Source organism: Crocuta crocuta, unplaced genomic scaffold (genome assembly GCF_008692635.1).
Source record: "Crocuta crocuta isolate KB4526 unplaced genomic scaffold, BGI_CrCroc_1.0 scaffold114, whole genome shotgun sequence".
Classification (NCBI taxonomy): domain Eukaryota; kingdom Metazoa; phylum Chordata; class Mammalia; order Carnivora; family Hyaenidae; genus Crocuta; species Crocuta crocuta.
The window spans coordinates 544,208-567,074 of NW_027530000.1; the positions used below are offsets into that span (position 1 = coordinate 544,208).

The following is a 22,867-nucleotide window of genomic DNA, read 5'->3' on the forward strand; positions in this document are numbered from 1 at the left end:
GTTCGTGTCTGGAGCTGCTGGGGAGAAGAGTCTCTAAATTACACTGTCCAGACCGAAGGCCGCCTGCTTGCGCACTCGCCTGTGTGGAGCTGTTTCTTGTTCCAAAATTTGACTTCATCCGACTCGGGCCGTGCCGGGGAGGGGAGCGCTGCCGGCGTGGTGCAGGCAGTCGTGGGATGGATACTTTGAGATTCTTCCTGTTCCTTTCGTCCTCCTTGAGGTTTCTGTTTAGACGGAGAGAGGGAGGGTAATATCCAAGCCACCCTCCGCACTGTCTTCACCGGCTGGTTAATAGGGTGGCAAAAAATATTGCTTGTCTGGCCGAGTTACCTCCGAGTTATTGGCTCAGCAAATGCTGCCCTTTTGTGTGGACCCAGGTGAGTGGAAAAGGAAATAAATACCGACGTTCGGAAATCTGGCAGGTGGGGCGCCTGCGTGGGGAGCCCCTGTCTGCTAGAACGATGTAGGCGTGCTGGCCAGGCCCACACCCTGCAGGGGCCCCAAGCAGCTCTTATTTGGGGCTGCTGGCATCTGCTGGGCTTGGGGTCCCAGAGATGACACACTTAACAGCCCCATTCCTTTACCTGGGGTGTGAGGCCAGTGGCCTGGGATCCCCAGTCTGAGGCTGAGCTCCAGGAGAGTGGACGGGCCTACACAGCAGCTCCCTAAGGTCTGCCAGGTCTGTGGCGGGTCTGGTGTCAGGGGCTGGCCACCAGGGAGAGGTGGCCCAGGGACAGGTGTGCTGCTTTCTGTCTGGTCAGGTGGATGCACAGAGGTGGGGCATTTACGCGGACCACGCAGCCCCCCTGGCCCTCTGTGTGCACAGCTTGGGGGCCTGACATGGCTCCCAGATCAAGGGGTCCCCAACTAAGACACTTTTGGGGGGCGGCACTGCCCACGGCTCTGAACTGAGAAGGAGTGGCCAAGTTGTGTCCTGTGGTTTCTGAGAGTGCGTACGCCAGCCACCTTCTAGACGAGTACCTGCCCCGCCAGGTGGGGAACAAAACCCTAACTGGTCCCAAGGCGCTGCGCCCGTCAAATTGGCCTCTCCACCCGACACCCTCTCTCACCAGAATGTCGGCCCCTGTGAGGTTCTGCTGCCTCAGGGCCTCCGTTCTGCTGTCCCCTCTGCTGAGCTCATCAGGAGCCTTCATGTCTCAGCACGGATGTCACTTAGCCCCCCCCCATCGACCTTCGGAAGGGGCATCCCTCCTCCCCCACCCCCACCCTGTCGACCTCACACTGTCCTTCCTGTCAGTGACCCCTCTGTCTGAAGCCATCTGGTGATTTACTCGCTCTCCATTCTGGCTCTCTCCCCACCAGAACTTGTAAGCTGGAAGAGAGCAGGCAGCACGTGTGTCCTGTGTGTCCCCTGTGGGTTCCCGTGCCCCATGCGTGTTGTGGAGTGAATGCTCGAGAGAGGAAACCGCTGTTGAGGGGGGCCGCGCCAGAAGTCCCCCTGGACCCCGGAGAAACAAGTCTGCCAGTGCACGCGGCAGCCTTGGCTGTTCCCACCCCTCTGGCCTCACGAACGCTGGAAGTGCAGCCTTGGGTCTGGGGGTTCAGACCAGTCCTGGTTGGGTCATAGACCGAGTCTGCTTTCTGCCTGGTGTTCACACAGCCGTGTCAGCGGGCCCCGTTCTCTGCCCTGCTGAGCCAGGGAGGGGGCAGCCTGCCATGGAAAGTACGGGGCTTCTGCTCGAGTCATAACTTCTAGATGGGTTCTCTCGTTTGGGCTCATTTCTTGCTAAACTGTAATGGTTTTCCCCGGAGTTCAGATAACTCGTAAGGACGTTGAGTTGCTAGCACACAGTGAACACGTACCCGACCAGGCACTGTTCTGAGTCTGTCCCCAAACCCCACTGTACAGTTGGGGACACTGAGGCCTTGTGCCATGAATGTCAAGGCCCCAGCTCTGCCCGGGCTGCCACCCCCAGGACATGAACAACCAATGCCAGGGGTAGACCTGCTCAGGAGGTCTGGAGAGTGCCCTTGTCCGGAGTCCTCCTCACCTTTGTGCTGAGGATGCGGCCTGCNCCCTGGCCCCACCCTTCCAGTCCCTACCGACACACCCACCCTTGTTTGCCCCTAAAGGAGGACAGGTCCTTGTCCTGGGTGGCTGAGGGTCACAAGTCACTTCTGTGTGATGCCGTGCACACACGCGTGGGTCAGTGAGGGGCGGTGTTTGCTGAGGAGAGGGCGCCCAGGTCGGGCCTGGCTCATGGTGTCGTCCCCACAGGAGTCCTGGGCTGGATGGCTGGAGCTCGGTGTCTGCGCCCCTGGTGTGCACCCCTGAGCCCTTGTCCTTTGTCAGCTTTCTGATCCTCTGTTTAACAGGGTGGGAGCAGGGGGCAGGGGGCGGGGGAGCAGGGGTCTTGCGGTTTGGTAGCGGGACAGAGGCTGTCTTTGCCCTCACTGACCAGGGACGTTGGGGACGGATGGGTGTTACTTGCCTCCTGGTTCCTGTGCCATCTCTGTCTCCAGAGGTGATGGCAAGGCCCTTGGAGGATAGCCGTCCAGGGTAGAACTGAGGTGCTCCGCCCGGGTCCTGCCCCCTAATGAAAAGAGCAGCCCTTAGGGCACAGGTCAGGTGGTACCAGCCCCCGGAACCCCCCCGGGAGATTCACTCTGCAGAGCTGCCGTGCGCCTACCTGCGCTTTCCTGGGGGTGCCTGGTGCCCGCCCTTGCCGGCGTGCCCTGTCAGTGCCCACCCGTTGAGAACGCGTGTGCCACTCGCACCTGCTGGAAACCACCCTTCTGGTTTGGTATCTGTGTGATTCTTTGTTAATTTGATTTCAAACAGCAAGACATTTTCCCTTGGTTTAAGGTCGATATCAGTGAAAAGGGATTGTCCCGAGAAAATTCTCGGCTCCAGCCTAGACGTCCCGTAGTAACTGTTCTGGCAGCTCCCGGCCTCGCCGGAGCGTGTTGTGCATTCGCACCCACACAGATGTGTGCTTGTGTGCCCTTCTCTCCTGCTAGAGAAGGGGTTATTCAGTGCTCCTGCCCGTGTGTGAGAGGTACGTACCCAGGAATAAAGATGAAAAGGAAAGCACCCAAAGTTCTAGTCATGGTTAACAGGTGACCTCCTTTCTCTAATCGTGTTCCCCCACCAGTGGGTACACCTTGTCTAGATAATGCGACCTGCCGGACACAGGGTTGTGCTTGAGACTCCCGGGCCCGGCCTCGCCGAAGCCACAGCAGCAGGTGAGTGGCTGTGTAGGCGGGCGCTCCTGGCCTGGCTGCCCAGCTCCCAGTGCTGTGCCGGGGTGTTCTGTGCATTTCCGCCAGAAATAACTGGGTTCTCCCAGCCTTAGGATGCTGGGGCCACTGACCTCGAGGCAGGCAGTGGAGGCTGCCTCAGTCCTGATGGGCGGTGGCCATGTGGGAGGTGGGGGTGTCTGTGGTGTGCCAGAACAGCCGCCCAGGTCACGTGCAGGGGGCTCCGTGGTAGTGATCTCTCTGCAAGCTGGGTTCAGTGTCCCCTGGGGCAGGGGGCACACAGTCACGTTAGGTCTGGTTGCTAAGGGCCAGGATTGTGGGGGGCCAGGATGTGGCCCCGTCGTCCCTGTGCAAAAGCGCACGCTGGTGGTCCCTCTGGTGGGGGCTTTGATCTAGGGGCCCATGTGCTGTGCCTGGCCCATCCCTCCGGTGAGGGGAACAGAGGCGAGTTGGTGCTGGGAGGAGGCATCAGCTGGGAGTGACCGTGCCCACCGGCCAGAGCACCTCCTGCAGGCTGCCTCCTCCTCTCCAGATGGGGAAACTGAGGCCCAGAGAGGGGAAGCACTTTGCCTGCAGTCATGGGACAGAGGCACAGCACCAAGCCCGGAACCTGCCTGGCCTGGCATTGGGTTGGTCCCCTGTCCTCCTGAGGGCTACTGCTGTGGGGGAGGGGCTGCTCCCGCCAAGGCGGGGATCCCGCCACTGGATGAAATAGAGCCGTTGCGTAGCCTCCTCTGCCCGCATGGACACCTGCTGCCCTGCCCGGACAACAGCAGTGTGCTGATTGTGGTGTGGGAGCCTGGACTGGGCTCTCCCGTTTTGTGGGTCAGCGTCCTGTTGTGGGCAGGCATGTCATGGGAGCAGTGGTGATGGTGACAGCTGAGGGCACTGTCCCCACACACCCTCTGTAGATGCGGAGACTGAAGCCCAGGGCGGCAGGGTTCTCGTCGGGGGCCTGCCCGGCACAGCACCAGGCCACAGAAACCTCCTGGGTCTTTGCCCAAGCTTGAGTTGCATCTTCTAGACGTTCTTTGGGAAGAAGCTGAGCTCGAGCAGAGAGGGCAGTCGTCTGCGCGACTTCTAAAGGGGTGGCCTTTCCTGGGCTGCAGGAGCAACAGAAGGTGCCCATGCTGCCCTGGGTGCGCTGCCTGCTCTCTGAGCTCCATGGGCATCAATGGCCTGCAGAGTCTCTGACTACGCACGGGCTGGGTGGGGTCCCCTCCTCGCTGCCCACCTGTCATGGGCAGTGAGGCCATAGGGTGACACTCATGCAGTATGGCAGAGTGCGGTGGAGGCGGCCATGGTCCCCCTCATGTGTAGTGGGCCTGTGTATCCGGCCCAGTCCCCTGCTCCCCTTTGCCTGGGGATCATGTACACAGTACTTGTGACTTGTGGGCCTCAGTTTCCCTGTCTTTTCTGCCCACTCTGTGGCCCAGCATGGGACCGACAGCAGCAAAGGCGGCGGACACTGAGTGCCTGGCAGCCGCCCAGCACCTGGAGGCGGAGCCTCACCTTCCAACCAGCTGGGTTTGGCCAGGATGGGCAGCACAGGCCGTGGGGGCGCCCCTGCGCAGGCCGCAGCCTGCCTTCCCCCTGCCCTCGCTCCGCGTTCCTAGGCAAGGTTACAGGTTCACAGCACGTGCGTGTGTGCGGTGGGTCCACGTCCCAGGTATATTGGTGTGTGTGTGGGCACGTGTCTGAATCCCCGTGCATGTCTGTGTGCTCCAGACCCCATCTGGGGCAGCAGCTCCGTGGCCTGGATAGAGCAGAGGACAGGCCTGCGCGTAGGGAAACCCCGTCTTGGGGCTCGAGGGTGGGGCCTCACTTCCTCCATCCGACACCCTGGGCCTGCTGATTTGTCATCCCTCCGCCCACCCCGGTGGGTGGCAGAGGCTCGGGAGTTCACAGAGCTGGCCCCTGTCCCCACTGCCCCCCGGCCTCCGGGGCCCATCAGCTTCTGTGCTCTAAACTCCCAGTTCAGTAACCTTGCCCCTACCATGGCCCTCCACGCCCCACCCCAGCCCCTCACTCCTGACCCCCCCACCCAACTCCACCCCGAGAATCTTCAGATACACACATGGGCACACTTCTGGCCCTTGTTATCTCCTCTGTCCTCTGTGTAGAAGATTCTTTACCCAGGCATCAGCGTGACTCATTGTCCAGTCACATAGCCCCTTCCCTGGCAGGGAGTCTTCACCTCCTGTGTCCAGGCCACCCCAGCCCCTCGGCTTACCCTCTGTCCCTGCCCTGCCCTGAGGACTCAGGTGGTGGTGGTTAGCTCACAGGCGTCCCCCACCCAGAACCTCCTTGTGCGCGTGCTTGTTTCCCGAGAGACGCTCCCAGACCTGGGGCTGAGGGGGGGGAGTCTGGTGGCGTGCTGTTCATTTTGTTACATGGGGAGGCAGTTGTCCTTGACCGTGGTATGGGCCTGTTCCAGTTGAGGGTCTGTGCATTTGCTGACTCTCCCTCTCCCGCCTTAGGCCTTGGTCGTTGCGCTTTCTGATTGGCTGCTGCAGTGCTTGTACCTGGGCGGTTTGCAGAACTCCCTCCTCGGCTCTGACAGGGCCCCGGTGGAGGGTCTCCCACGGGCCACTGTGGCAGCTGTCCCTGCTCACCTCCCCCCCTGCCCTGTGGCCTCTGTCCGCACCTCCACGTCCCTGAGTGGGAGCCCCGTCCTTTCCGGTGGGGCTCCTGCTTCCCCTGGACTGCGTGTGGCCCCGTGCGGCCTTTCTCGTGGACACTGTGTCCCGCCTGGGAGGGGTCTGCACTTGTACCGGAAGTGACCAGTGTGCCGTACTCACACTCCTGTGTGATGATTGTGTGCCTTCTCTGGACCCAGTGGCAGCAGGCTGTCCCTGAGTGCCTGGCCGCGTGGTCTTGTGCCCGCTGCACCTTTCCCTGCGCTCTAGAACAGGCAAAATGGGGTGAGAATCTTCAGTTCCTCCCACACCTGGAAAGAACACTTGGGGTCCCAGCATTCCAGCCTCATTTGCTGGTGGCCAGTTCGAGACCCGAGTCAGGTCCCTGTGGGTTTGGGAGGCAGGTGAGGAGCAAGGGCTCCATGGGACCAGCTTGCTGGAAACCGGGTCAGCAGGGCACCGCCCCCTCCCCCACGCCCCGAGCAGGCTGGCCGGGGACGCGAGCTGCTGAGAAGGGCTGCCTGTGAGCTGGCCCGCGGTGAGGCCTCAGGCCCTGCCCCCTGCATTCTGCTCAGGAGGGGAGTGGCCACTTTCAGGAGGAAGGACGCCGGAGTTTGGAAACGGCTGCCGCCATTGGCTCGGGCGTTGGCAGCTTCTCGGGGCAGCCAGAGAGGCAGCAGCTGCATAGTGACTGGGCAGGGTGTCCACCATCATCCTGGCCTTGACCACTGTGGTTCACATGCCCTTCATGGAGATCCCACAGGTGGGGGCCGTGATCAGCCTTTTAGGCTTTGGAGAAACTGAGAGGGAAACTGAGGCACCCGGCTTCTGCTCATTGCCCCAGGTGGAGGAGTAGCTGGTTAGGCCCAGGCCCAACCGAGGTGCCCTGCCATAGTCACACCAGCTTGTGGCGCCTGGAGAAGGTTGATGGGGCAGCCGGGCTGGGGCCCCGAGGGTGCCCGAGGCACTTTCTCCCTTGGGAGCTGGAATCTGAAACCCACATGGAACTGAGTGCTCTGGGGACTCCGGGCAGGTGTGGTATCTGGTTTCCTGTGGAGCCTGCTCTGGTGCCCTGGTTGACGCGAGCAGTTAAAGAAAGAAAACTGACCAGCGCATTACCAGCCTTGTTCAGCTGCCCAGGACCCTGCTGCCCAGCCCAGCACGTGTGTGCTGTGTTCTGCAGGGGAAGGGCCCCCCTGCAGAAAGGCCAGGCTGGCCTGGTGGGGCACATCCACGTCCCTCCCCACATCCTCCCTGCTGCCCCGTGTAGCCTCTAGCCCAGTGGGGCGCTGTGGTGGCCCCAGCTCCGCTGTTTGCCCGGGGCGGCTGTTGGGGGCGGGCTGCTCCCTGGACTCCGCACGGGTGGCGGGAGCTGCACACACACTGACCGAGCTGCCGGTGCCCGTGGGCTCCGGACAAGGGCGGGCGCTCTGGTGAGAGCAGAGTGCTGGCAGGTGGTCGTAGAGGCGGGGCCCATGGGTGGCCCTGTTGGAAGGCTGCCACCTGTACCCCTTGGCCAGGGAGGGGCAGGAGGCCAGAGCCCAGTCCGAGGTGCAGCGATGCTGAAAGTCACAGAGGTCAGAAGGACAGTGACCAGGGCCAAGGTCAGGGCAGACGTACCGTGTCTCCTGTGCACCTGGTGAGGTATCTGCTCGCTTCAGCTCCTGCAGCTCCTCCAGCAGCAGCTGTGCTGATCCTGTTGTACAGACAAGGAAACTGAGGCAAAGGAGAGCCAGGCTACAGCTGGCACGGGATTGAAGCCAGGCATGGGGCACGATCTGTGTGCCTCAGTGTGGCTGGGGTTGGAGGCCGTGGGCACCGTGCTGCCTTGCGTGGCTGGCACCTGCTGCCCCCCCCCCACACAAACACCCTCCAGCCTTGGGGAAGGCTGTTTGTGTGGCCCAGGGCTCCCACTCCTCAGACCCGGAGCCCCCACAGGGACCCTCTGGATCTGCCATGAGCCGTCAGCCCTCTGACCTTACCCATTGCAGCTGTCTCCTGACGCCTTGCCCCAAACCCACTTGCTGGTCCTCAGGTCCCCCCAGGCCTTTAGCCTACCCTCAGCCAGTGCTGTTCCACACACTGTGTGGCCCGCCCTCAGCCCCAGTGGGGATCTGTCAGGAATTCATGTAGCTCTGTCTCCTGAATAAAGCCAGGGGCCCCTGGCTCCTGAGATCATCCCTCTGCCTGTCCCAGATCCCCCATGTCATCATCCATGGAATGAACCCACATTCTCCACGAGGCTTGGCCCTGCCCACCCCCTCATGTGGGGCCCCATGCACTCCTGCCTCAGGGCCTTTGCACATGTTACGCTCGTTCCATCTCCCAGGAGCAAGTGCAGGATGCTCCTCTGCCCTCTCCCGGCTCCTCCACACACTTAGTGAGCCCAGTCCAGATGCCTGGTTTAAATCCAGCTCTCTTCCTCACCATGTGGCCCTTAGGTAGCCCTCTGCCTGCTCTGGGCCTTGGTTTCCTCATCTGGGAAGTGGGGGTGATGAGCTAAAAGTGCTTGCCCTATCGTCCTGAGCCCCTCCCTAGCCCCTCTCCAGAGCCCTTCTCTGAGCTGACCCTGAGGTTTGCTGTCTTTGTCCCCCACCACAGTACAAAACAGAGGCAGGAGACGCTCTACCAACAGTGGCCCTGGCCTTGGCCTCCCTGCACAGCCATCACCATGTGTGACGGCGGAGGAGGTCCCAGAGACTGAGGCAGGGAGCCCGGGGCCAGCTCCGGCCGTCATGGGCGAGCGCGCAGCGCAGTCCTGTGTGCAGGGCTGGCTGGGAGGAACTTGGGCAGAGACTGGCCTCCAGACCCAGCTGCCAGGACAGCGGTTGCAGACATGAAAACCACAGTCGAATGTGGGTTAGATGGCGGCCTGGGGGGTCGGCGCAGGGTCACGGTGTGGGGTTGCAGCAGGGTGTGCGTGCAGGGATGCGGGAGGATGTGTCTGTGGTGGGCGGGTGGCCCAGAGGGGTGTCTGCCTGCCCCTTACTCCGGGCACGTCTTTGCCTCGGGCTCTGTGCCTACACCCTCCATGCCTGTATCCAGCACGCCTGTCGCCAGCAACACCCGTCCAACTCGCCCCTGGCCACAGCGGGTGTCGTCTTTGTCCAGCTGACTCTCCTCTGCCCCAACAGCCACCCCGTGCGTGGTGTGTGACAGGGACTGGACAGGTGTGTGAAGGCTCGAGTGTCTTCACAGAGCCTGAGTGGGGGGGGGTCCCCACTAGCGTGCAGGGCACGGAGTGTGACGACCGCTGGCCCGACACCCCAGCGCGCTGCCCATCTGCCCGCCGTGCTGGCCTTGCTGGGCGGAGGACACGCTGAGAGCGCCTGGGAGCAGGAGTGCCGGGAGCTAGCAGGAGACCGACCCAGAGGGACCAGGTGCACAGGGCAGGGTCTGGAAGGTTCTGGAGCAGCCGTGGTGTCTGTGAGGCTGTCAGGCAGGGGACGGCCCTCCAGGGCAGCGTCACACTCAGGTAGCCACAGCACCGGTGGATTGAGGGACCTCTCAGGCAGGATGCCTTACGTGCGGTGGGCCTTGGGAGTGGGAAGATGACAGCGGGGGTGTCCATCTGCGTGGGTGTGCGCTGAGGAGGGGCAGGCCAGGGAGGCGTGCTGTCCCGGCGTCAGAGCCCGAGGGGCACCTGGACACAGCCCCCTTGCCGGGGCGGGTGCAGCTGGGGGCGGGCTGCCTGCCCTCGGCCAGTCTGTGACTCTGGACAGGGGTAGCCGCAGGCGTCAGGTGCCCCAGGCCTCGCTGCCGCTGGACGCGGGGCCCTGCAGAGGGACCCTCTCACCCCCTCCTGTCTCCCAGCTCCCTGTGACTCTGCTGAAGGTGGTCTGTAATAGCAGGCGCTGCTGTTAGTGTTCACGGGGCCTCCCGTTTCTCTGGGACTTCCCCCGTTTTAGCACTGTGAGTCCCACATCCAGGGAACCTTCTCGGTCCCAGACAATAGGGACAGTCGGTCAGCTCTGGGCGGGGGGCGGGGATGTGTATGCCAGTTGCTGGTAAACAGGAGACAAGCTGCCTCCTTTCGAGCTGAGGTCGGGGAGGAAGGCGGTCCTTCTTGGGGAGAGACCCTGTACGTGTGGTCTCTGCTCTGGGGCCAGAGGGGGGAAGTCACGGCACAGAAAGTGGGCAGGGCGTGGGTTTTACTTGGGGACAGGTGGAGAAGTTTGAGTCAAAACTTACAGGTGAAGGAGAGTGAGACACATAGATGCCAAAGGAGTGGGAACAGCTGTGCCAAGGCCCTGGGGCAGATATACGTGCTGAAGGGCCCCCAGGCTGGGGATGACCACCTGTCAGGTGAGCAGTGAGTGCAATTTGGCCTGAGCTTCTGGAACAGCAAAGAGCTGTTGACAGAACTGTGAGCCAGCACGGTCTGCGGGAGGCCCTGAGTCCTGGGGGTTCTGGGAGACAGGCAGCCTCAGGCAGGCAGGGGGGGAAAGTGGGAAGGGGGGGCTGGGACGGTGAGGTCTCAGGTGGGCCAGGCCTGCCACTCCACCAAGGGGGTGCCCGTGCTTGGCAGTGAGGGGTGGGTTCTGTGTGACCCTGGGGGCTCAGGCCCAGGTTTGGAGGGGGAGGCCCCAGGGCAGCTCCAGGAGCAGAGGGGCACCCGCCTGGCTGGAGGGGTGCAGCCATGCCTTTACTGGGTCTGGGAGCCTGGAAGGCCCCGACCCACATAAGAACAAGCAGCCTCGCCCTTAGTGAGAGAGAACCTGGGTCTGAGTTTGCAGATATGATGACTTTTCTCTGCACAGTCAGTTTACTGAAGTGCAGTTAGAGATCTTACTGGTACTGCATAGTAATAATGTTTAGGAGAGCTAAAAATAGTCCCATGAAATTGCTACAGGAAAATCTAATCACTGATTTCACGCCAGCGTGCACCCCTACCCCCTTGGGGTCCAGGGGGGACCAGAGGCCTCGTGGCTGCTGAGGGTGCTGGAAGCTTCGCTGTGAGACTGTCGCCTCAGGCCTCGAGGTCGTGAACCGCTGTGCTTGGCCATGCCCCCGCCATAGGGCGTCTGCGTGGGTGCGGGTGCTGGGGTGTGCATGGCCACGCCTGCCCTTCTGTCCGTGTGGGCTCGCAGACGGGTCCGTGGGCGGAGGGCAGCCCCGGGATACACGACCGGCCCTGACCCTGACTGCGGGAGCTTGTCCCGGCTCTCCCAAACCATCCCTGCGGCCTTGGCCGGGCCTCTTCCCCCACGCGCTCCGTCGGATCCTCCAGTGTGTGGTGCGGGTCCCCGAGCAGCGCACCGCGTGTCCTGCGTGTCAGACGCCAGCCCGCTGCTTGGCTTGGCCTCTCTCCCTGCGGGTCTCTGCTTGCGGACGTGCCCGGGCCCTTGGTGGGGCCGTCATTGCTGTGGCGCGTTGGCCTTACCCAGAGCGGTCAGCACAGTCTGCGCACAGCTGCTGCTCCAGTCTAGCGATGAGGGGGGCCCTGCGATTGGGGCCAGGGGCCAGCACCACCACCAAAGCAGGCTCAGCGGGGGCAGACGAGGGCAGCGTGTGCCTGAGCTTGGGGGAGGCTCCAGAGCTGGCCCAGGTCCCCACGGGGCCAGCAGGGCCGGCGAGGGCCAGGGCCAGCCCCAGCCTTGCTGTGCCGGGACAGGGCCAGCCAGACACGTCCGAGCGGTGCCCCGTGGCAGGATTGATTGAATCTTGTGACTCAGAACCCCCAGGACGCACCGTGTAGTGTCTGCTCTCCGTGAAGCTTAGAGGTGCCGGGGGCCACCCTCCGGGCAGTGGCTGGGTGGGGGGCTGCCGCCCCGGGACCCCAGGCCTGCACCAGGCCTCTGGCCTGCCCGAGCCGGAGGAGAGCCTGTGGTGCTGCCGCCTTCTGGGTGCACAGGGCCGAAGCCTGCCGCCTGGCGGCTCGCCCTCTGCCAGGCCGGGCTCCCCACTCTTCCAGATGCAGGAACTTCTGCCTGGAGCCTCGCCTGCCACCCCTGGCCTGTGGCCTCCAGCCCAAGAAAGTAAGGGTGTCTGGCTGTGGGCAGGATGGAGCTGGCCCAAGTCCAGGCCAGCAGGGAGGCCCAGTCACTGATATTTCAAGGGTTTGGCAGTTCAGTTTTCTTGTTTTTAAAAAACACAAGAAACATAGTGGGTTTACAGAAGGTGCGGTGCGTCGAGTGACTGGCTGCCCGATGCATACTTGCGCTGTGTGTGGGAAAGATATGTGTGCAGAGGTGGCCTGCATTTGTCCTGAGGCCCTTCCAGAACCCACAGAGGGCGGAGGCAGGGCCTGGAAGGAGGCCTTGGTGGAGCCCGCTGCCCAGGTCTGCAGTGGCCGGTTCGCCACGCTTGCTCCGCAGCGTGTCTGCCCTTCCACCCATCTGTCCTGTTCTGTCCGTTCTGATTACACATGCTTGTTAGAAAGACAGATCCCAGCCCAGCCCAGTGTCCCCAGAGGGGCAGGCTGTTCCCACGGGTTTCTGGTTGGTAATGAAATGTTAACATGTTCTGTGTATCTGTGCCTGCTCTGATCGTGAGCACAGCAGCCCAGCCTGTCTCACCCCAGGGCTCCGATGAGGGACTTCAGAGGCTGGCCCCCAGGCTAGAAACCGTGTCTGTGGTCTTACCTGATCAGAAGGTCCTAGAAGCGGTTCCTGCCCCTTCTGTCTGGACAAGCGGCTGTGAGAGTGGGGCTCACGGAGACTCAGGAAGCGCACGGTTGAGTCACGCAGCGGCAGGCTGCCTACTTCTTGCAGGAGGAGGCGTCCCCCAGTGATCTGGGGGGAGAGAGCCCGGTGCTGTCCATGGGGATTTGAAGATGTGTGTGGCCTGTGGCAGGTGTGTGGTGTGTGCACACCGGGCATGGAGAGGCTGGGGTGGGGCCCCAGGGCCTGTCCGGTGCAGCTGTGGCTGAGACCCCCGTCCTGCTCGGAGACCCCCGTCCTGCCGAGCCCATAAGCGTTAGCCCGCTGCCCAGGCCGTGTGAGTGTGAGCGTGCTCTGTGAACATGTGTACATGTGTGAGTGTTGTGCGTGTGCGGTGGGACGCCTCCAACTCCCGCTTCCTCACCGTGTCCACACACACTTCGGGTTGTGTCCGCACCTGCCCTGGCGTGGCCCATGTCCCCCAGGGGCCCGGGTGTTCAGAGAGGGTGTCTCTGGACAGAGGTTAGTGTGTGACTCTGTGAACCCTCCCCTGTGCGGGTGCATCTCATCCAGCCGACCGAGGGCCTGAGCAGAACAGGAAGCCAGAGCCTCTCCTGCCTGCTGCTTTGAGCCGGGCCCGGGGAGAGAGGCCCCAGCAGCCTTGGGGCTCCCGGGCCTCCCAGCTCCTCACGGAGAGGCTCCCCGCATACACACGCACACTGCTCTGTGTCTCTAGGAAGCTCTGCCTGACACGCCCCTTACAGCATGTTGCTCTGTTTTCCGCTGGGCCACTCTCTGTACTGCAATGGAGGCCGGGGCCAGGCAGGGCCCCCGGGGGGGGGTGAGGTTGTGCTGCTCAGGCTCCCCGCACTTGGCTGGCAGCATCCNCCCGCTGGGCCACTCTCTGTACTGCGATGGAGGCCGGGGCCAGGCAGGGCCCCCGGGGGGGGTGAGGTTGTGCTGCTCAGGCTCCCCGCACTTGGCTGGCAGCATCCAGGGTGGGGGCCTCGCCGTTCTCTAGGGCCTGTGTGGGAGGGAACGGCCTGTTGGCGGTGACAGCTGCCTAGAACGGGGGCCTGATAGCAAGGGCTTGGGGCGATGGACCGTCTGGAAGGAGGCACGGCCCTCGTGCGCTGTGGGGGCACCACGAGCCCATAAGCGTTAGGTGCCCGGCGTGTGCAGAGCGGGCTGCAATCTTCACCAAGACTTTCCCGTCCCCGGAGGGACTAGCCCGGGTTTCTTCCCCAGCGAAGCCCGTGGCTGTACACTGACCAGTGCAGCCAGGGAGGCAGGCGAGAGAGAGGGCACGGAGCTCCTCGCCACCTCAGGGCCTTTGCACTGGTTGCTCCTGCTGGGGCTGCCCTCCTGTCCGTTTGGGCCACTCCCTTCTGAGCCAGCCCCTGGTGGCTACAGAGCTGAGCTGGCATAGACTGCCCAGCACCAGCTTTGTGTACGCAGAGGTGGGGGGGCCCACAGGGTCCAGAATCAGCCTGATACCCACAGGTAGGGCAGGAGCAGGGAGGTCTTGGCGTGAGCAGGGCCGCCATGTCAGGGTGTAGGGGAAGCAGCCCCTGTGGGCTGAGATGAGCAGGGGCTCCGAGGGGTTCAGACGGGCATGGGGACGTCTGACTAGGACTCCAGGAGAGACTGTAGAAATGCCAGCGGCCTGTGGGTGTCCCTGGGGTCTGATATTCCAGAAGGTGGGATTGGGGAAGGGTCTGTCCCGTGTCTGGGAAGTGAGGGGCCACTCGCTGCCTGGCAGAAGCCCTTGGAGCTTAGGGCAGAAGCTGGCATCACACTTGGGGCATAGCTTCCGCAAGGGCCCGTGAGCAGGGGTCCCAGAACGGGTGCCGGCCTGGGGAGGGGGACGGGTTCGGGAGGGTGCACACTCAGCGTGTCATGTCAGCTCGGGATGAGAGGCTTCGAGGGGCTGTCCTCAGTCTGTGACTGTGGCTTTGGACCCCTCAGGAGGAGCCTGGGGGTGTGGAGCGCCCCCCCCCCACCGAGTGAGGAGGAGTGTGAGAGGTTGCTCCCAGCCCAGGCTGTGGAGTCACATGTGGCAGGACAGTCACGGGAGCTTCCGTGCCTGGACGGACAGTTCGAGTCGTGCAGCGTTGTGGGGCCGCTGGGCCTGGGTTCGAGGACCTCACAGGCACGCACCGTGTGTCCCTGTCTCTGTTGCCAGGCCAGGGGACCACAACAGACCGGGATGTCGGTCCTCGCTGCCACCTGCCCCAGTGGGTTGAGGCCTCTGCGGCTGGGGCCGGGTGCCCGGCTGAGAGCAGAGGCCAGGTCCCCCTAGGTCCTCAGGAGGCGTTTCCTATGGGGACGTAAGGACAACACCTGGGATGTAGGGGAGCGTCTCAGCCACGGCATCGCTTTCATTCAGGCCATCTTCTCCTCCCTCTTGGGTAAATGCTTTCAGAACCTTCCGGGCCCCTTTTTGCCAGTTCCCTCCCTCTTCTTCAGCAGCCCAGTGGGGATGGTGCCTCCCACTCCACCCCATGGACCCAGGCGAGAGGCTGGCCGGTGACCCTCCAGCTGCTCACCACAGGCACTGCCAGGCCTTCTGGGCCCGGGGCTCGCTGGCGGGACTGCAGGTGGGCCGGGTGCGGGGATCCCGCGGGGCACGAGAGAGCCCCCTGCTGGTGGCGTTGGCACAGCACGTGCCCAGTGAATCCCCACCGTGAGTCTGGGCACCAGGAGCGGCTGTGAACAACATGGGCACAAGTCTCTGTTCTAGGGAGGGGCCTGGGGTCCCTGAAGGCCTGCACGCCGGCCGAGGCTGGGGCTAGTTTCTTAAGACAGGCCTCCGTGATGCCCGGGTGCCGGGCTGCGTGCGGCGGGGCAGATAACTCCATGGGTTGCTCAGGACCAGGGGACAGCTGCCATGTGCTGTGGTGACGGCCTGTGGTTCCAGAACCCAGTGCGGCCGTTAGTCTCAGCACCTGCTCTGTTTTGGGCCAAGGATCCCGTGACCGGGTGGGGCCCCGTGGGAAACCTACCCCCTTATCCAGCTTTGTTTCAGCATCACCTCCCAGCCCCCGCCCCCCCGCCTGACAGGCCCACGCAAGTTCCCCTGCCCCCCTGCCCTCTCCCTGAGCTGTGGTCCCAGCAGGGGGCCTGGCGCCTCCAGGTAGGTGCTGTCACACACCCGGGGCCCGCCCTCCGAGCACGGCATGGTCTGACGTGGTCTCTCTGGTGGGATGACATGTGGGGTCGTGTGTCACTGTCAGTTAACCGGCCTTGTCCTTCTTCCCTTGCAGAAGGACATGGCCCTGAAGCCACACGAACGGAAGGAGAAATGGGAACGTCGCCTCGCCAAGAAGCCCCGCGAGTCGGAAAACTGCCCGTCTACAGAGCCGAGCGAGAACGGGCGGCCCCTGGAGATGGGCGGCCCCGAGCAGGACCTGGAGCCTGCGTGCGACCGGGGGAAGAAGGTCCCCCTGCAGCCCACCAAGCAGGTGAGCACTGGGCCCCGCCCCACTCGGAACCAGGCCTCTGTGCCCTCGGGGCCACACCAGCACCTGGACACCACCGTCGGCATCCGGGCCCACCTGGCAATGTGCTCCATCGTTGCTGGGCAGGGGGCACGTGGACTGGGGCCCCAGGCAGCTGCTCGCCGTGAGCCCAGGTCCTCGGCAGACAGAAGACCCGCCCTCGCCGGGTCACAGCCAAGAGAGGCCAAGCTGGGAGTGCAGGGACCGGGGGTGGGGGAGCGTGCACTCGGGGCAGGAGGGCGCACCCGCTGCTAGGCCGGCCCCGTTTCCCCATCGCGTCTGTCAGGCTCCGCCGACCACGGGGTGTCCAGCGTGTCTGTAATGCGCGGGGGCCAGGTTCGGTGCTGGGCGTTCTCCATCTGTTAGACTTCCGTAGAACGCAGCGTACCTGTGAGGCGTGGGGAGGGTCACGTGACTGTGGTCAGGGGTCCAGGTGCGGGGAGCAGCCCCCCTCCCCGCCCAGGGGCCTCCCTCCACGGCGGGAGGGGCCGTCTTCGCTGTCCCCAGAGCCCAGCCGGGACGGGGTGGCGAGCCTGGGACCGGGGGCTGTGTCCCGGGTGCCCGCTCGGCCCTGCGGCTGTTCCGCTCTTCCGGGACTCACCAGTTTGCGCCTTCTTCTCAGAGAGGTGGTGTTCTTGCTGTTCCACCCCCCCTGCAGCTCCCGTGGGGAGTGGGCTGCTGGTGAGGGGGCAGCATGTCTCCGGGGCCCGGGCTGGTTGGGGGGTCTACAGGCACACCTGCCCAGGTGGACACGTGCTCTTTCTTCCATGCAGGTGTGCTCCCCCGAAGGGGGGCCGCTCCCAGCCAACCACTGGGACCAGAACGGCCCGGCCCAGCTCCAGCAGCAGCTCCAGCCCAGCCAGCCCCCGGGGTCACTCCCAGCCCCGTGTCAGCGCTGCCAGCCCCGTCGGGCTCTCCCGGACCCCGGGCAGCCCTGCCGGCCCCGGCGGCCGCTCCTGGGTCAGCGCAGCTGGCCCCAGCGGTCACTTCTGGGCCCAGGTCAGCCCTGCCGGCCCCGGCGGTCACTTCTGGGCCCAGGTCAGCCCGGCCGGCCCCAGCGGCTGCTTCCAGCCCCAGACGAGCACTGCCGGCCCCAGCGGTCACTCCTGGCTCAGCCCTGCCGGCCGCGTTGGGGGCTCCTAGGCCCCAGGCAGCGCTGCCGGCCCCTGCGCTCCCTGCTGGCCCCCTGGCACCGCTGCCGGCCCCTGCGCTCCCTGCTGGCCCCCTGGCACCGCTGCCGGCCCCTGCGCTCCCTGCTGGCCCCCTGGCACCGCTGCCGGCCCCTGCGCTCCCTGCTGGCCCTCTGGCACCGCTGCCGGCCCCTGCGGTCATGGGTGGCTCCCTGCCTCCGCGGCCAGCCCGGCAGGGCATCCTCAGGACAGCGGTGCCGGCCCCCACAGTCGCTCCTCCTGCTGTGTCCACGCCGCCGGCCCACCTCCTCACTTTCAGGCCAGTGTTGCTGCCCCCGGCGGGTGCTCTTGGGCCCGTGCCAGCCCCGGAGGTCCCTCCTGGGCCAGCCTAGCCGCCCCCAGGGGTCACTGCTGGGCCTCAGTCAGCCCCAGCAGTTAGTTGAAGCCCCAGAGCACCCTGGCCCCCCAAAACCTTCACTGCTGGGCCCTGGACAACCGTGCCAACAAAAGCGGCCACTCCTGGGCCCAGAACAGCCTCACCCGCCCAAGCGGCCACTCCTGGGCCCAGAACAGCCCTGCAGNNNNGCCGAGCCAGCCGCGGCGCTCATTGCTGGACCTGGTTCGGGCCCATCAGCCCCAGCTCTCACTCCTGGCCGTGGGCCGTCCCTGCAGGCCCCTGAGGTCACGACGGACTCGATCCTCCACCCCTGCGGTGGCCCGCCAGGCCCCATCCGTGAGCCCTGGAGCCTGATGCCCGTTTTCTGTACCATCCCGGGTGTGGCTGTGCTGGGCAGATGTGTTGCCAAGACTGGCCAGAGGCCTTCGCCAGACAGGCCGGGCCGCTGGCGGTTGGAAACTGAGGCTCAGCAGAGGCAGCCCCCTGCAGAGCCGCCACCAGGCTGAGGCCCACCTGCACCAGGAGGCGAGGAGAGGACCCCCGGCGTCTTCCCACCTCCCCGCCACTCCTGTCCCCGTCGTGCGCACTACCCTGTGACGTACACACCCCTAGGAGGGCGAACACGGCTGCCCCGAAGGGCTCAGGCTCCTCGCGAGGGGTCCTCTGTGTCTCTCTGTGCCTCTGAAGTGCCCACGTGTCCTTGTATGTCGGAGTCTTTGTGCATACCCACCCCAGGCGTGTGCTGCCCAGCAAGTGCGTGTGTAAACGTGCGCGTGCAAACATGCGCATGCATGTATGTGGTGTGTGTGCCTATGTGCTGTGGCGTTTGCCAGCTGCAGGCCTTGAACTCCTTGGGCCCCAACCCAGCCTCCAGCGTGCATCCCCTGCCCCCAGGCCAGGAGTGGGCTCTGCCGGGGTCGGGCCACAGCCCTGCTCCTCTCCCCTGAGCTCCCCTCATCACATCAGAGGGTGATGATGTGTGTCCACCTCCGGGGTTCTGTGAATGCGGGGAGGGGGCGGATGCAGGGGGCACTCAGGGCTGTCTGTGGCCACTTAGGACCTGCTGGTGACAAGGAAGGGGAGGGCCGCCCTGCCCCCACTGCCACTCTGCCTCCAGCCCAGTGGCCAAGCACTGAAGCAGAGGCAGAGGGTCCTGTCCCACCGGCTCTGGACCCAGAGGGCCTGGGGCTGTTCTCAGAGCGCCTCCTCCTGGCCTCCCACCTAGCCTGTGCAGCCTTCAGCTGCCGGCCCCCCAGGGCCTTCCCTGTTGGGACAGACCTCACACTACAGGGCTTTCTCTGCCCTCCACCCACCCCAGACCCCTGGCTCAGGGCAGTCCCACACTGGTGCTCCCGGAGTCCTGGGCGTGAGGCTAGAGCTCAGCTCTGACTTTGGGGTTTAAGGGCCTCTGGGGGAGGGGACTGCAGGCCTCTCTGGGGAACGTGGGGGTGGCCCGGCTGTGCTCCCGCCGGCCTCCTGCGTGCCCCGTCTCACTGGGCCGCGACAGTCACCCCCGTGCTGATCCTGTTCGTGGAGGCCTCGGGGTGCCCCCCCATCCACTCCTCTTGCCCTCTGGGGTCCCGACTGGGTGTGGGGTCAGCCCAGTGCCCAGAGCAGGGCCCACAGGCATCTGGTCCTCACCCAGGGTCTCCTTCCCAGAAACGCGGGGCTTATTTTTCTGATTAAAGAAAATAAAAAGTGCCGTGCCATTATTTTTATAACCGTATCCTTGAGTGTGTGTCATACGTGAACTGATTTATTCCCATGAGTGGTTTTCCGCACATCTGGACTTGCCTCCCTTTACTGCATGCCTGCCGAGCACCAGCGCAGCCCGGGGAAGGGTGCCCGGGGAAGGGTGCAGGGCCTGGACACGGCTCGCCATGCTGGGGTGTGTGTTCGGGGGGACTGTGCTCACCTTAATCGCTGTCCAGGCTGCCGTGGCCGGCCACCCCCCCTTGTCATGTCCCTCGGAGCCCACACTCTGGAAGGAGTCTCTTTCTGGGGCCGCAGAAGGCATCTCAGGCTTGTCACCGATGCCGGTGTTCCCACCACCCCGCCCTGAGCCCTGCTGACCCGAGGGCGGCAGTGCCGGAATCTTCCCCGTGGGTCCTCTGCTGGCTCGTGTCTGGGCGTGTCCTGTGGGTGGGCCAGGCAGGGGTGAACCCAGTGGCCACCACCTTCTAGGCCTTTCTGCCCTGGGAGTGTTGGCCCTGGCACTTGAGTGCCTGTGTGGGGGAAACGGTGCTGGTCAGCAGGAGAGGGTGGGAGGCCACAGCCCCCCCGTAAGCTGGGCCCACTTCCTCCCCATCCGGAGCGACCCCACCGTGGGTGAGCCCCACAGTGCCCTTGAGTCCTCGCCTGATGACTTACTGAGGAAGAGGCTCTCATTCCACGTGAACCCAGGGGACCCCCGCAAAGCCCTAGATGACCCCCACACGCTGTGGCCACAGCTGGCTTTGGGTTCAAGGTGACGAGGCGCCTGCGTCCGGTGGGGGGCTGCACCACGCGGGCTTGTCTTGCCCTGAGGAAGCGAGAGTCCTGTGTGGCCAGACCTTGGAGATTCTCAGAGCAGCTGGTAATCTGGGTCTTCCTGTGGATTTGGAGGTTGTGAAACGGCGCTCGTTCCAATGTCATGAACCAGCTTGCTGGCCGAAGGATGCAGCTTCGTGGGCCCTGCGTGGCCAGGGGTGGACAGAGCCTTGGGCCCCAGCAGCTTAATGTGACCCCAAGGCCAGAGGTGTGGGGTATGGCCTGCCCTGTTTTGGGGAGAGTGGGGGCAGCTCGGCCTGAAGTTTGGGGGGTGGAACGAGTCCTTGGGTGCTATGGGTCCCAGGGGACCCCTCGGAGGGTGACGGGAGCCTGGGCGCAGGGCTTTGCTGGGGGCCTCCTCCGAGGAGCCCGCCCCTTGCAAGCCTCCATCTCCCCGTTGGCGGATGGGGCCTGGGAGGGGACCGTGCCCAGTCCCTGCTAGGCCCCTGAGGAGCAAGGACAGCGGTGGTGGGTGTGGTTGGTGGTGGGCGTGGTTGTTCGCAGGGAGGGGAGAGCCCTGGGCAGGGTGAATGCAGTGGGGGGTGGGATAGCCGTGGGAGGGGAGAGCCCGCCTGGGCACAGGGACCCTGGGCCGGCCTCATCCAGCGCTCACCCAGGTCACCCGGTCCAGGGTTCCTGGGAAGAGCCCTCTGCACCATGGATACATCTGTGTGTGTGTGTGTGTGTCCCCGTGTCCCCGACGGAGTGTGGCGGTGCCCCGCGAGCAGGCTCCCAGCTCAGGTGAATGCCAGGGCCTTCCCGTCCTGCCCTGTCACACAGACACCCGGGGAGGAGGAGCCCCTGGGCCAGCCCGCCGCTCGCTGAGCGAGGACCCCGCCAGCACCTCCATCGCCAGGTGCTGCTCTGGGGCCTGAGGAGGCGTCCTGTCCAGCACGGACCGGCCCTGCCCCCTGGGGCTCTCTTCTAGCAGAACAGAGTGTGGCTGGTCACGTACTGGGTTAGAAGGGGCCACCCCTCCCTGGCCCGAGGCTGCGGTGACCACCGCCCACCCAAGCAGCTTGCCAAGCCCAGGGAGCTTGACCAGGGTGGTGTCCGTGTCCCACCGCCCACCTGGCCTGGGGGAAGAAGCCCTCCCCGGGCCTGGGGTTGGGACCCTCACCCTTGAGGGGCCCCGGGACCTTGTTCCAAGGTGTGTCTGGCCCTCAGGTGGAGCCCAGCGGTAGTGCTGTGGGACGGGGTCCTGGCGAGAGCCACGCCGTTGCGAGCACTCTGGTGACCACGTTAAAATTCAGGAAGAGATCAAATCAATCTAAATAACGTATTTTAAGTTCATGTGTTCTAAGTAGTATCTTTTCAACATGTGATCAACATAACTGTCGCTGGGGCGTCCCCCTCGCCCTGTAGCAAGCCTTGGGAAGGCCGTGTGTCTTGTGCCAGTGTCGCCCTTCGCAGGTCAGGCGGGCGCATTCACACACTTGCAACCGTGTGGCTTCCGGTCTGGGGGGTGAAGGCCGTATGGCCTGGCAGGGCCCCCGGTGACCTGCCTCCCTGAGCCTCCTCACCCTCTTGCTGGGTTGCTCACGCTCAGCCAGCCCGCGGTTTGATTCCCATCCCTGGGCCGCAAAGCTGAGCGCGTCAGCCCAGAACCTCCCCCGGGAGCGTGAAGAGACCAGAACCAGGAGCTCTGAGCTTCCCCCCTTGGGGCTGAGGGTGCATCTGCCCGGGAGCCGTCTTTTCACTGCTCACTCCCCCACCCAAGGCCCGTCCTTTGCTTCCAACTTCTGAGTGTCTCTCTCAATGAGATTCCATTAGAAAATAATCCCAAACACACGGCTGTCAAAACGCACCGTCACCCAGCGAGCTGAGCGGTGTCAGAGTCAGCAACGCCCGGTGCTCGTGCTGGAGGACGAGATGGGCCCGAGGCCGGTGGCCTCGAGCTGGAGAGGGCGGCGTGAGGAAGGGAATCACACAGGTGGAGTGGAGGTTAGTGAAGCAGGGACGATAGAGAAAATGACCAGGTCAGAAGCTGTGCCTTTGAAAGCACCACCAAAATGAGCCCCTGTCTGGGCCGATGAGGAATGAAGAAACCAGACTCATCCAGGACAGGGCCTGAGACGGGAGACGGCGCGCCACAGGCGCCCAAGGCGCCAAGGGATGCGCAGAGTCCGCCCTGTCCTTGTGAGTGGCCAGCAGAGGGGAGGTGTACACACTTTCCGAAGAACACCACGTCCGCGGCGGGCCCAGCGTGAGGCTGGCACCTGAGCCGTCTCGTGTCTCTTGTGGAAATCAGATCTGTAACGCGGATGTCGCCACGCCCTGCCAGCCACCACGGTCCCTGAGCGCCTGACGGAGCTGGCCTCCCCGCCGTCCAGGCCCAGCGCGGCTGACTGCTGACGCAGCCGGCCACACCTGGGAGTCTTCCATCTCAGACGAAGATGCTGAGGCCAAACTCCAGAAGCAGCAGCTAACGCGCCCAGGATGATCAGGAGAGCGGGGTGGGGGGAGCCGGGAGGATTGAAGCCTAGACAGCTCTGTTCCTGAGGTGTGCCCTTGACCTTGACCCTTCCCTGGAAGACAGCAGTGGTGGCAACTGCCGGCGTCCCGGGCTCCTGTCTCCCTGCCGTCTGCAGCCCATCTGAGCATGCCCTTCCCTTGCTGAGAGTGTTCTGGAAGATTCCCTCCACTCCTGGTGACCTGAGTCCCCCTTCTCCCCCAACTCGCCTTATTTCTGGCTGACTGCCCTCCACACTCCGCTTCTGTACGCGCACCGTCGCAGCCCTCCCTGCCCCCCAGGCTGCTCGTGCCCTGTGCACCTGTTGTGAGCTCACAGCCCGGCCCAGTGGAGGCCAGTGCTCAGGGAGGCAAGCTCTAGATGCCCCCCTCCGGC

At 64.3% G+C, this 22,867-nt stretch overlaps 1 protein-coding gene across 1 annotated transcript in view; it reads left to right on the top strand.

Annotated features, from left to right (window-relative positions):
- LOC144231181 (uncharacterized) overlaps nucleotides 1-19,216 on the top strand; it is a 19,498-nt gene extending 282 nt beyond the window's left edge. The window contains 3 exon segments of the mRNA XM_077763572.1: nucleotides 15,730-15,927; nucleotides 16,737-17,671; nucleotides 17,673-19,216. Of these exon segments, the coding sequence (XP_077619698.1) occupies nucleotides 15,736-15,927; nucleotides 16,737-17,671; nucleotides 17,673-17,844 (1,299 nt within the window). The 5' untranslated portion in view covers nucleotides 15,730-15,735 and the 3' untranslated portion in view covers nucleotides 17,845-19,216.
- The last annotated feature ends 3,651 nt before the right edge of the window (nucleotides 19,217-22,867 follow it).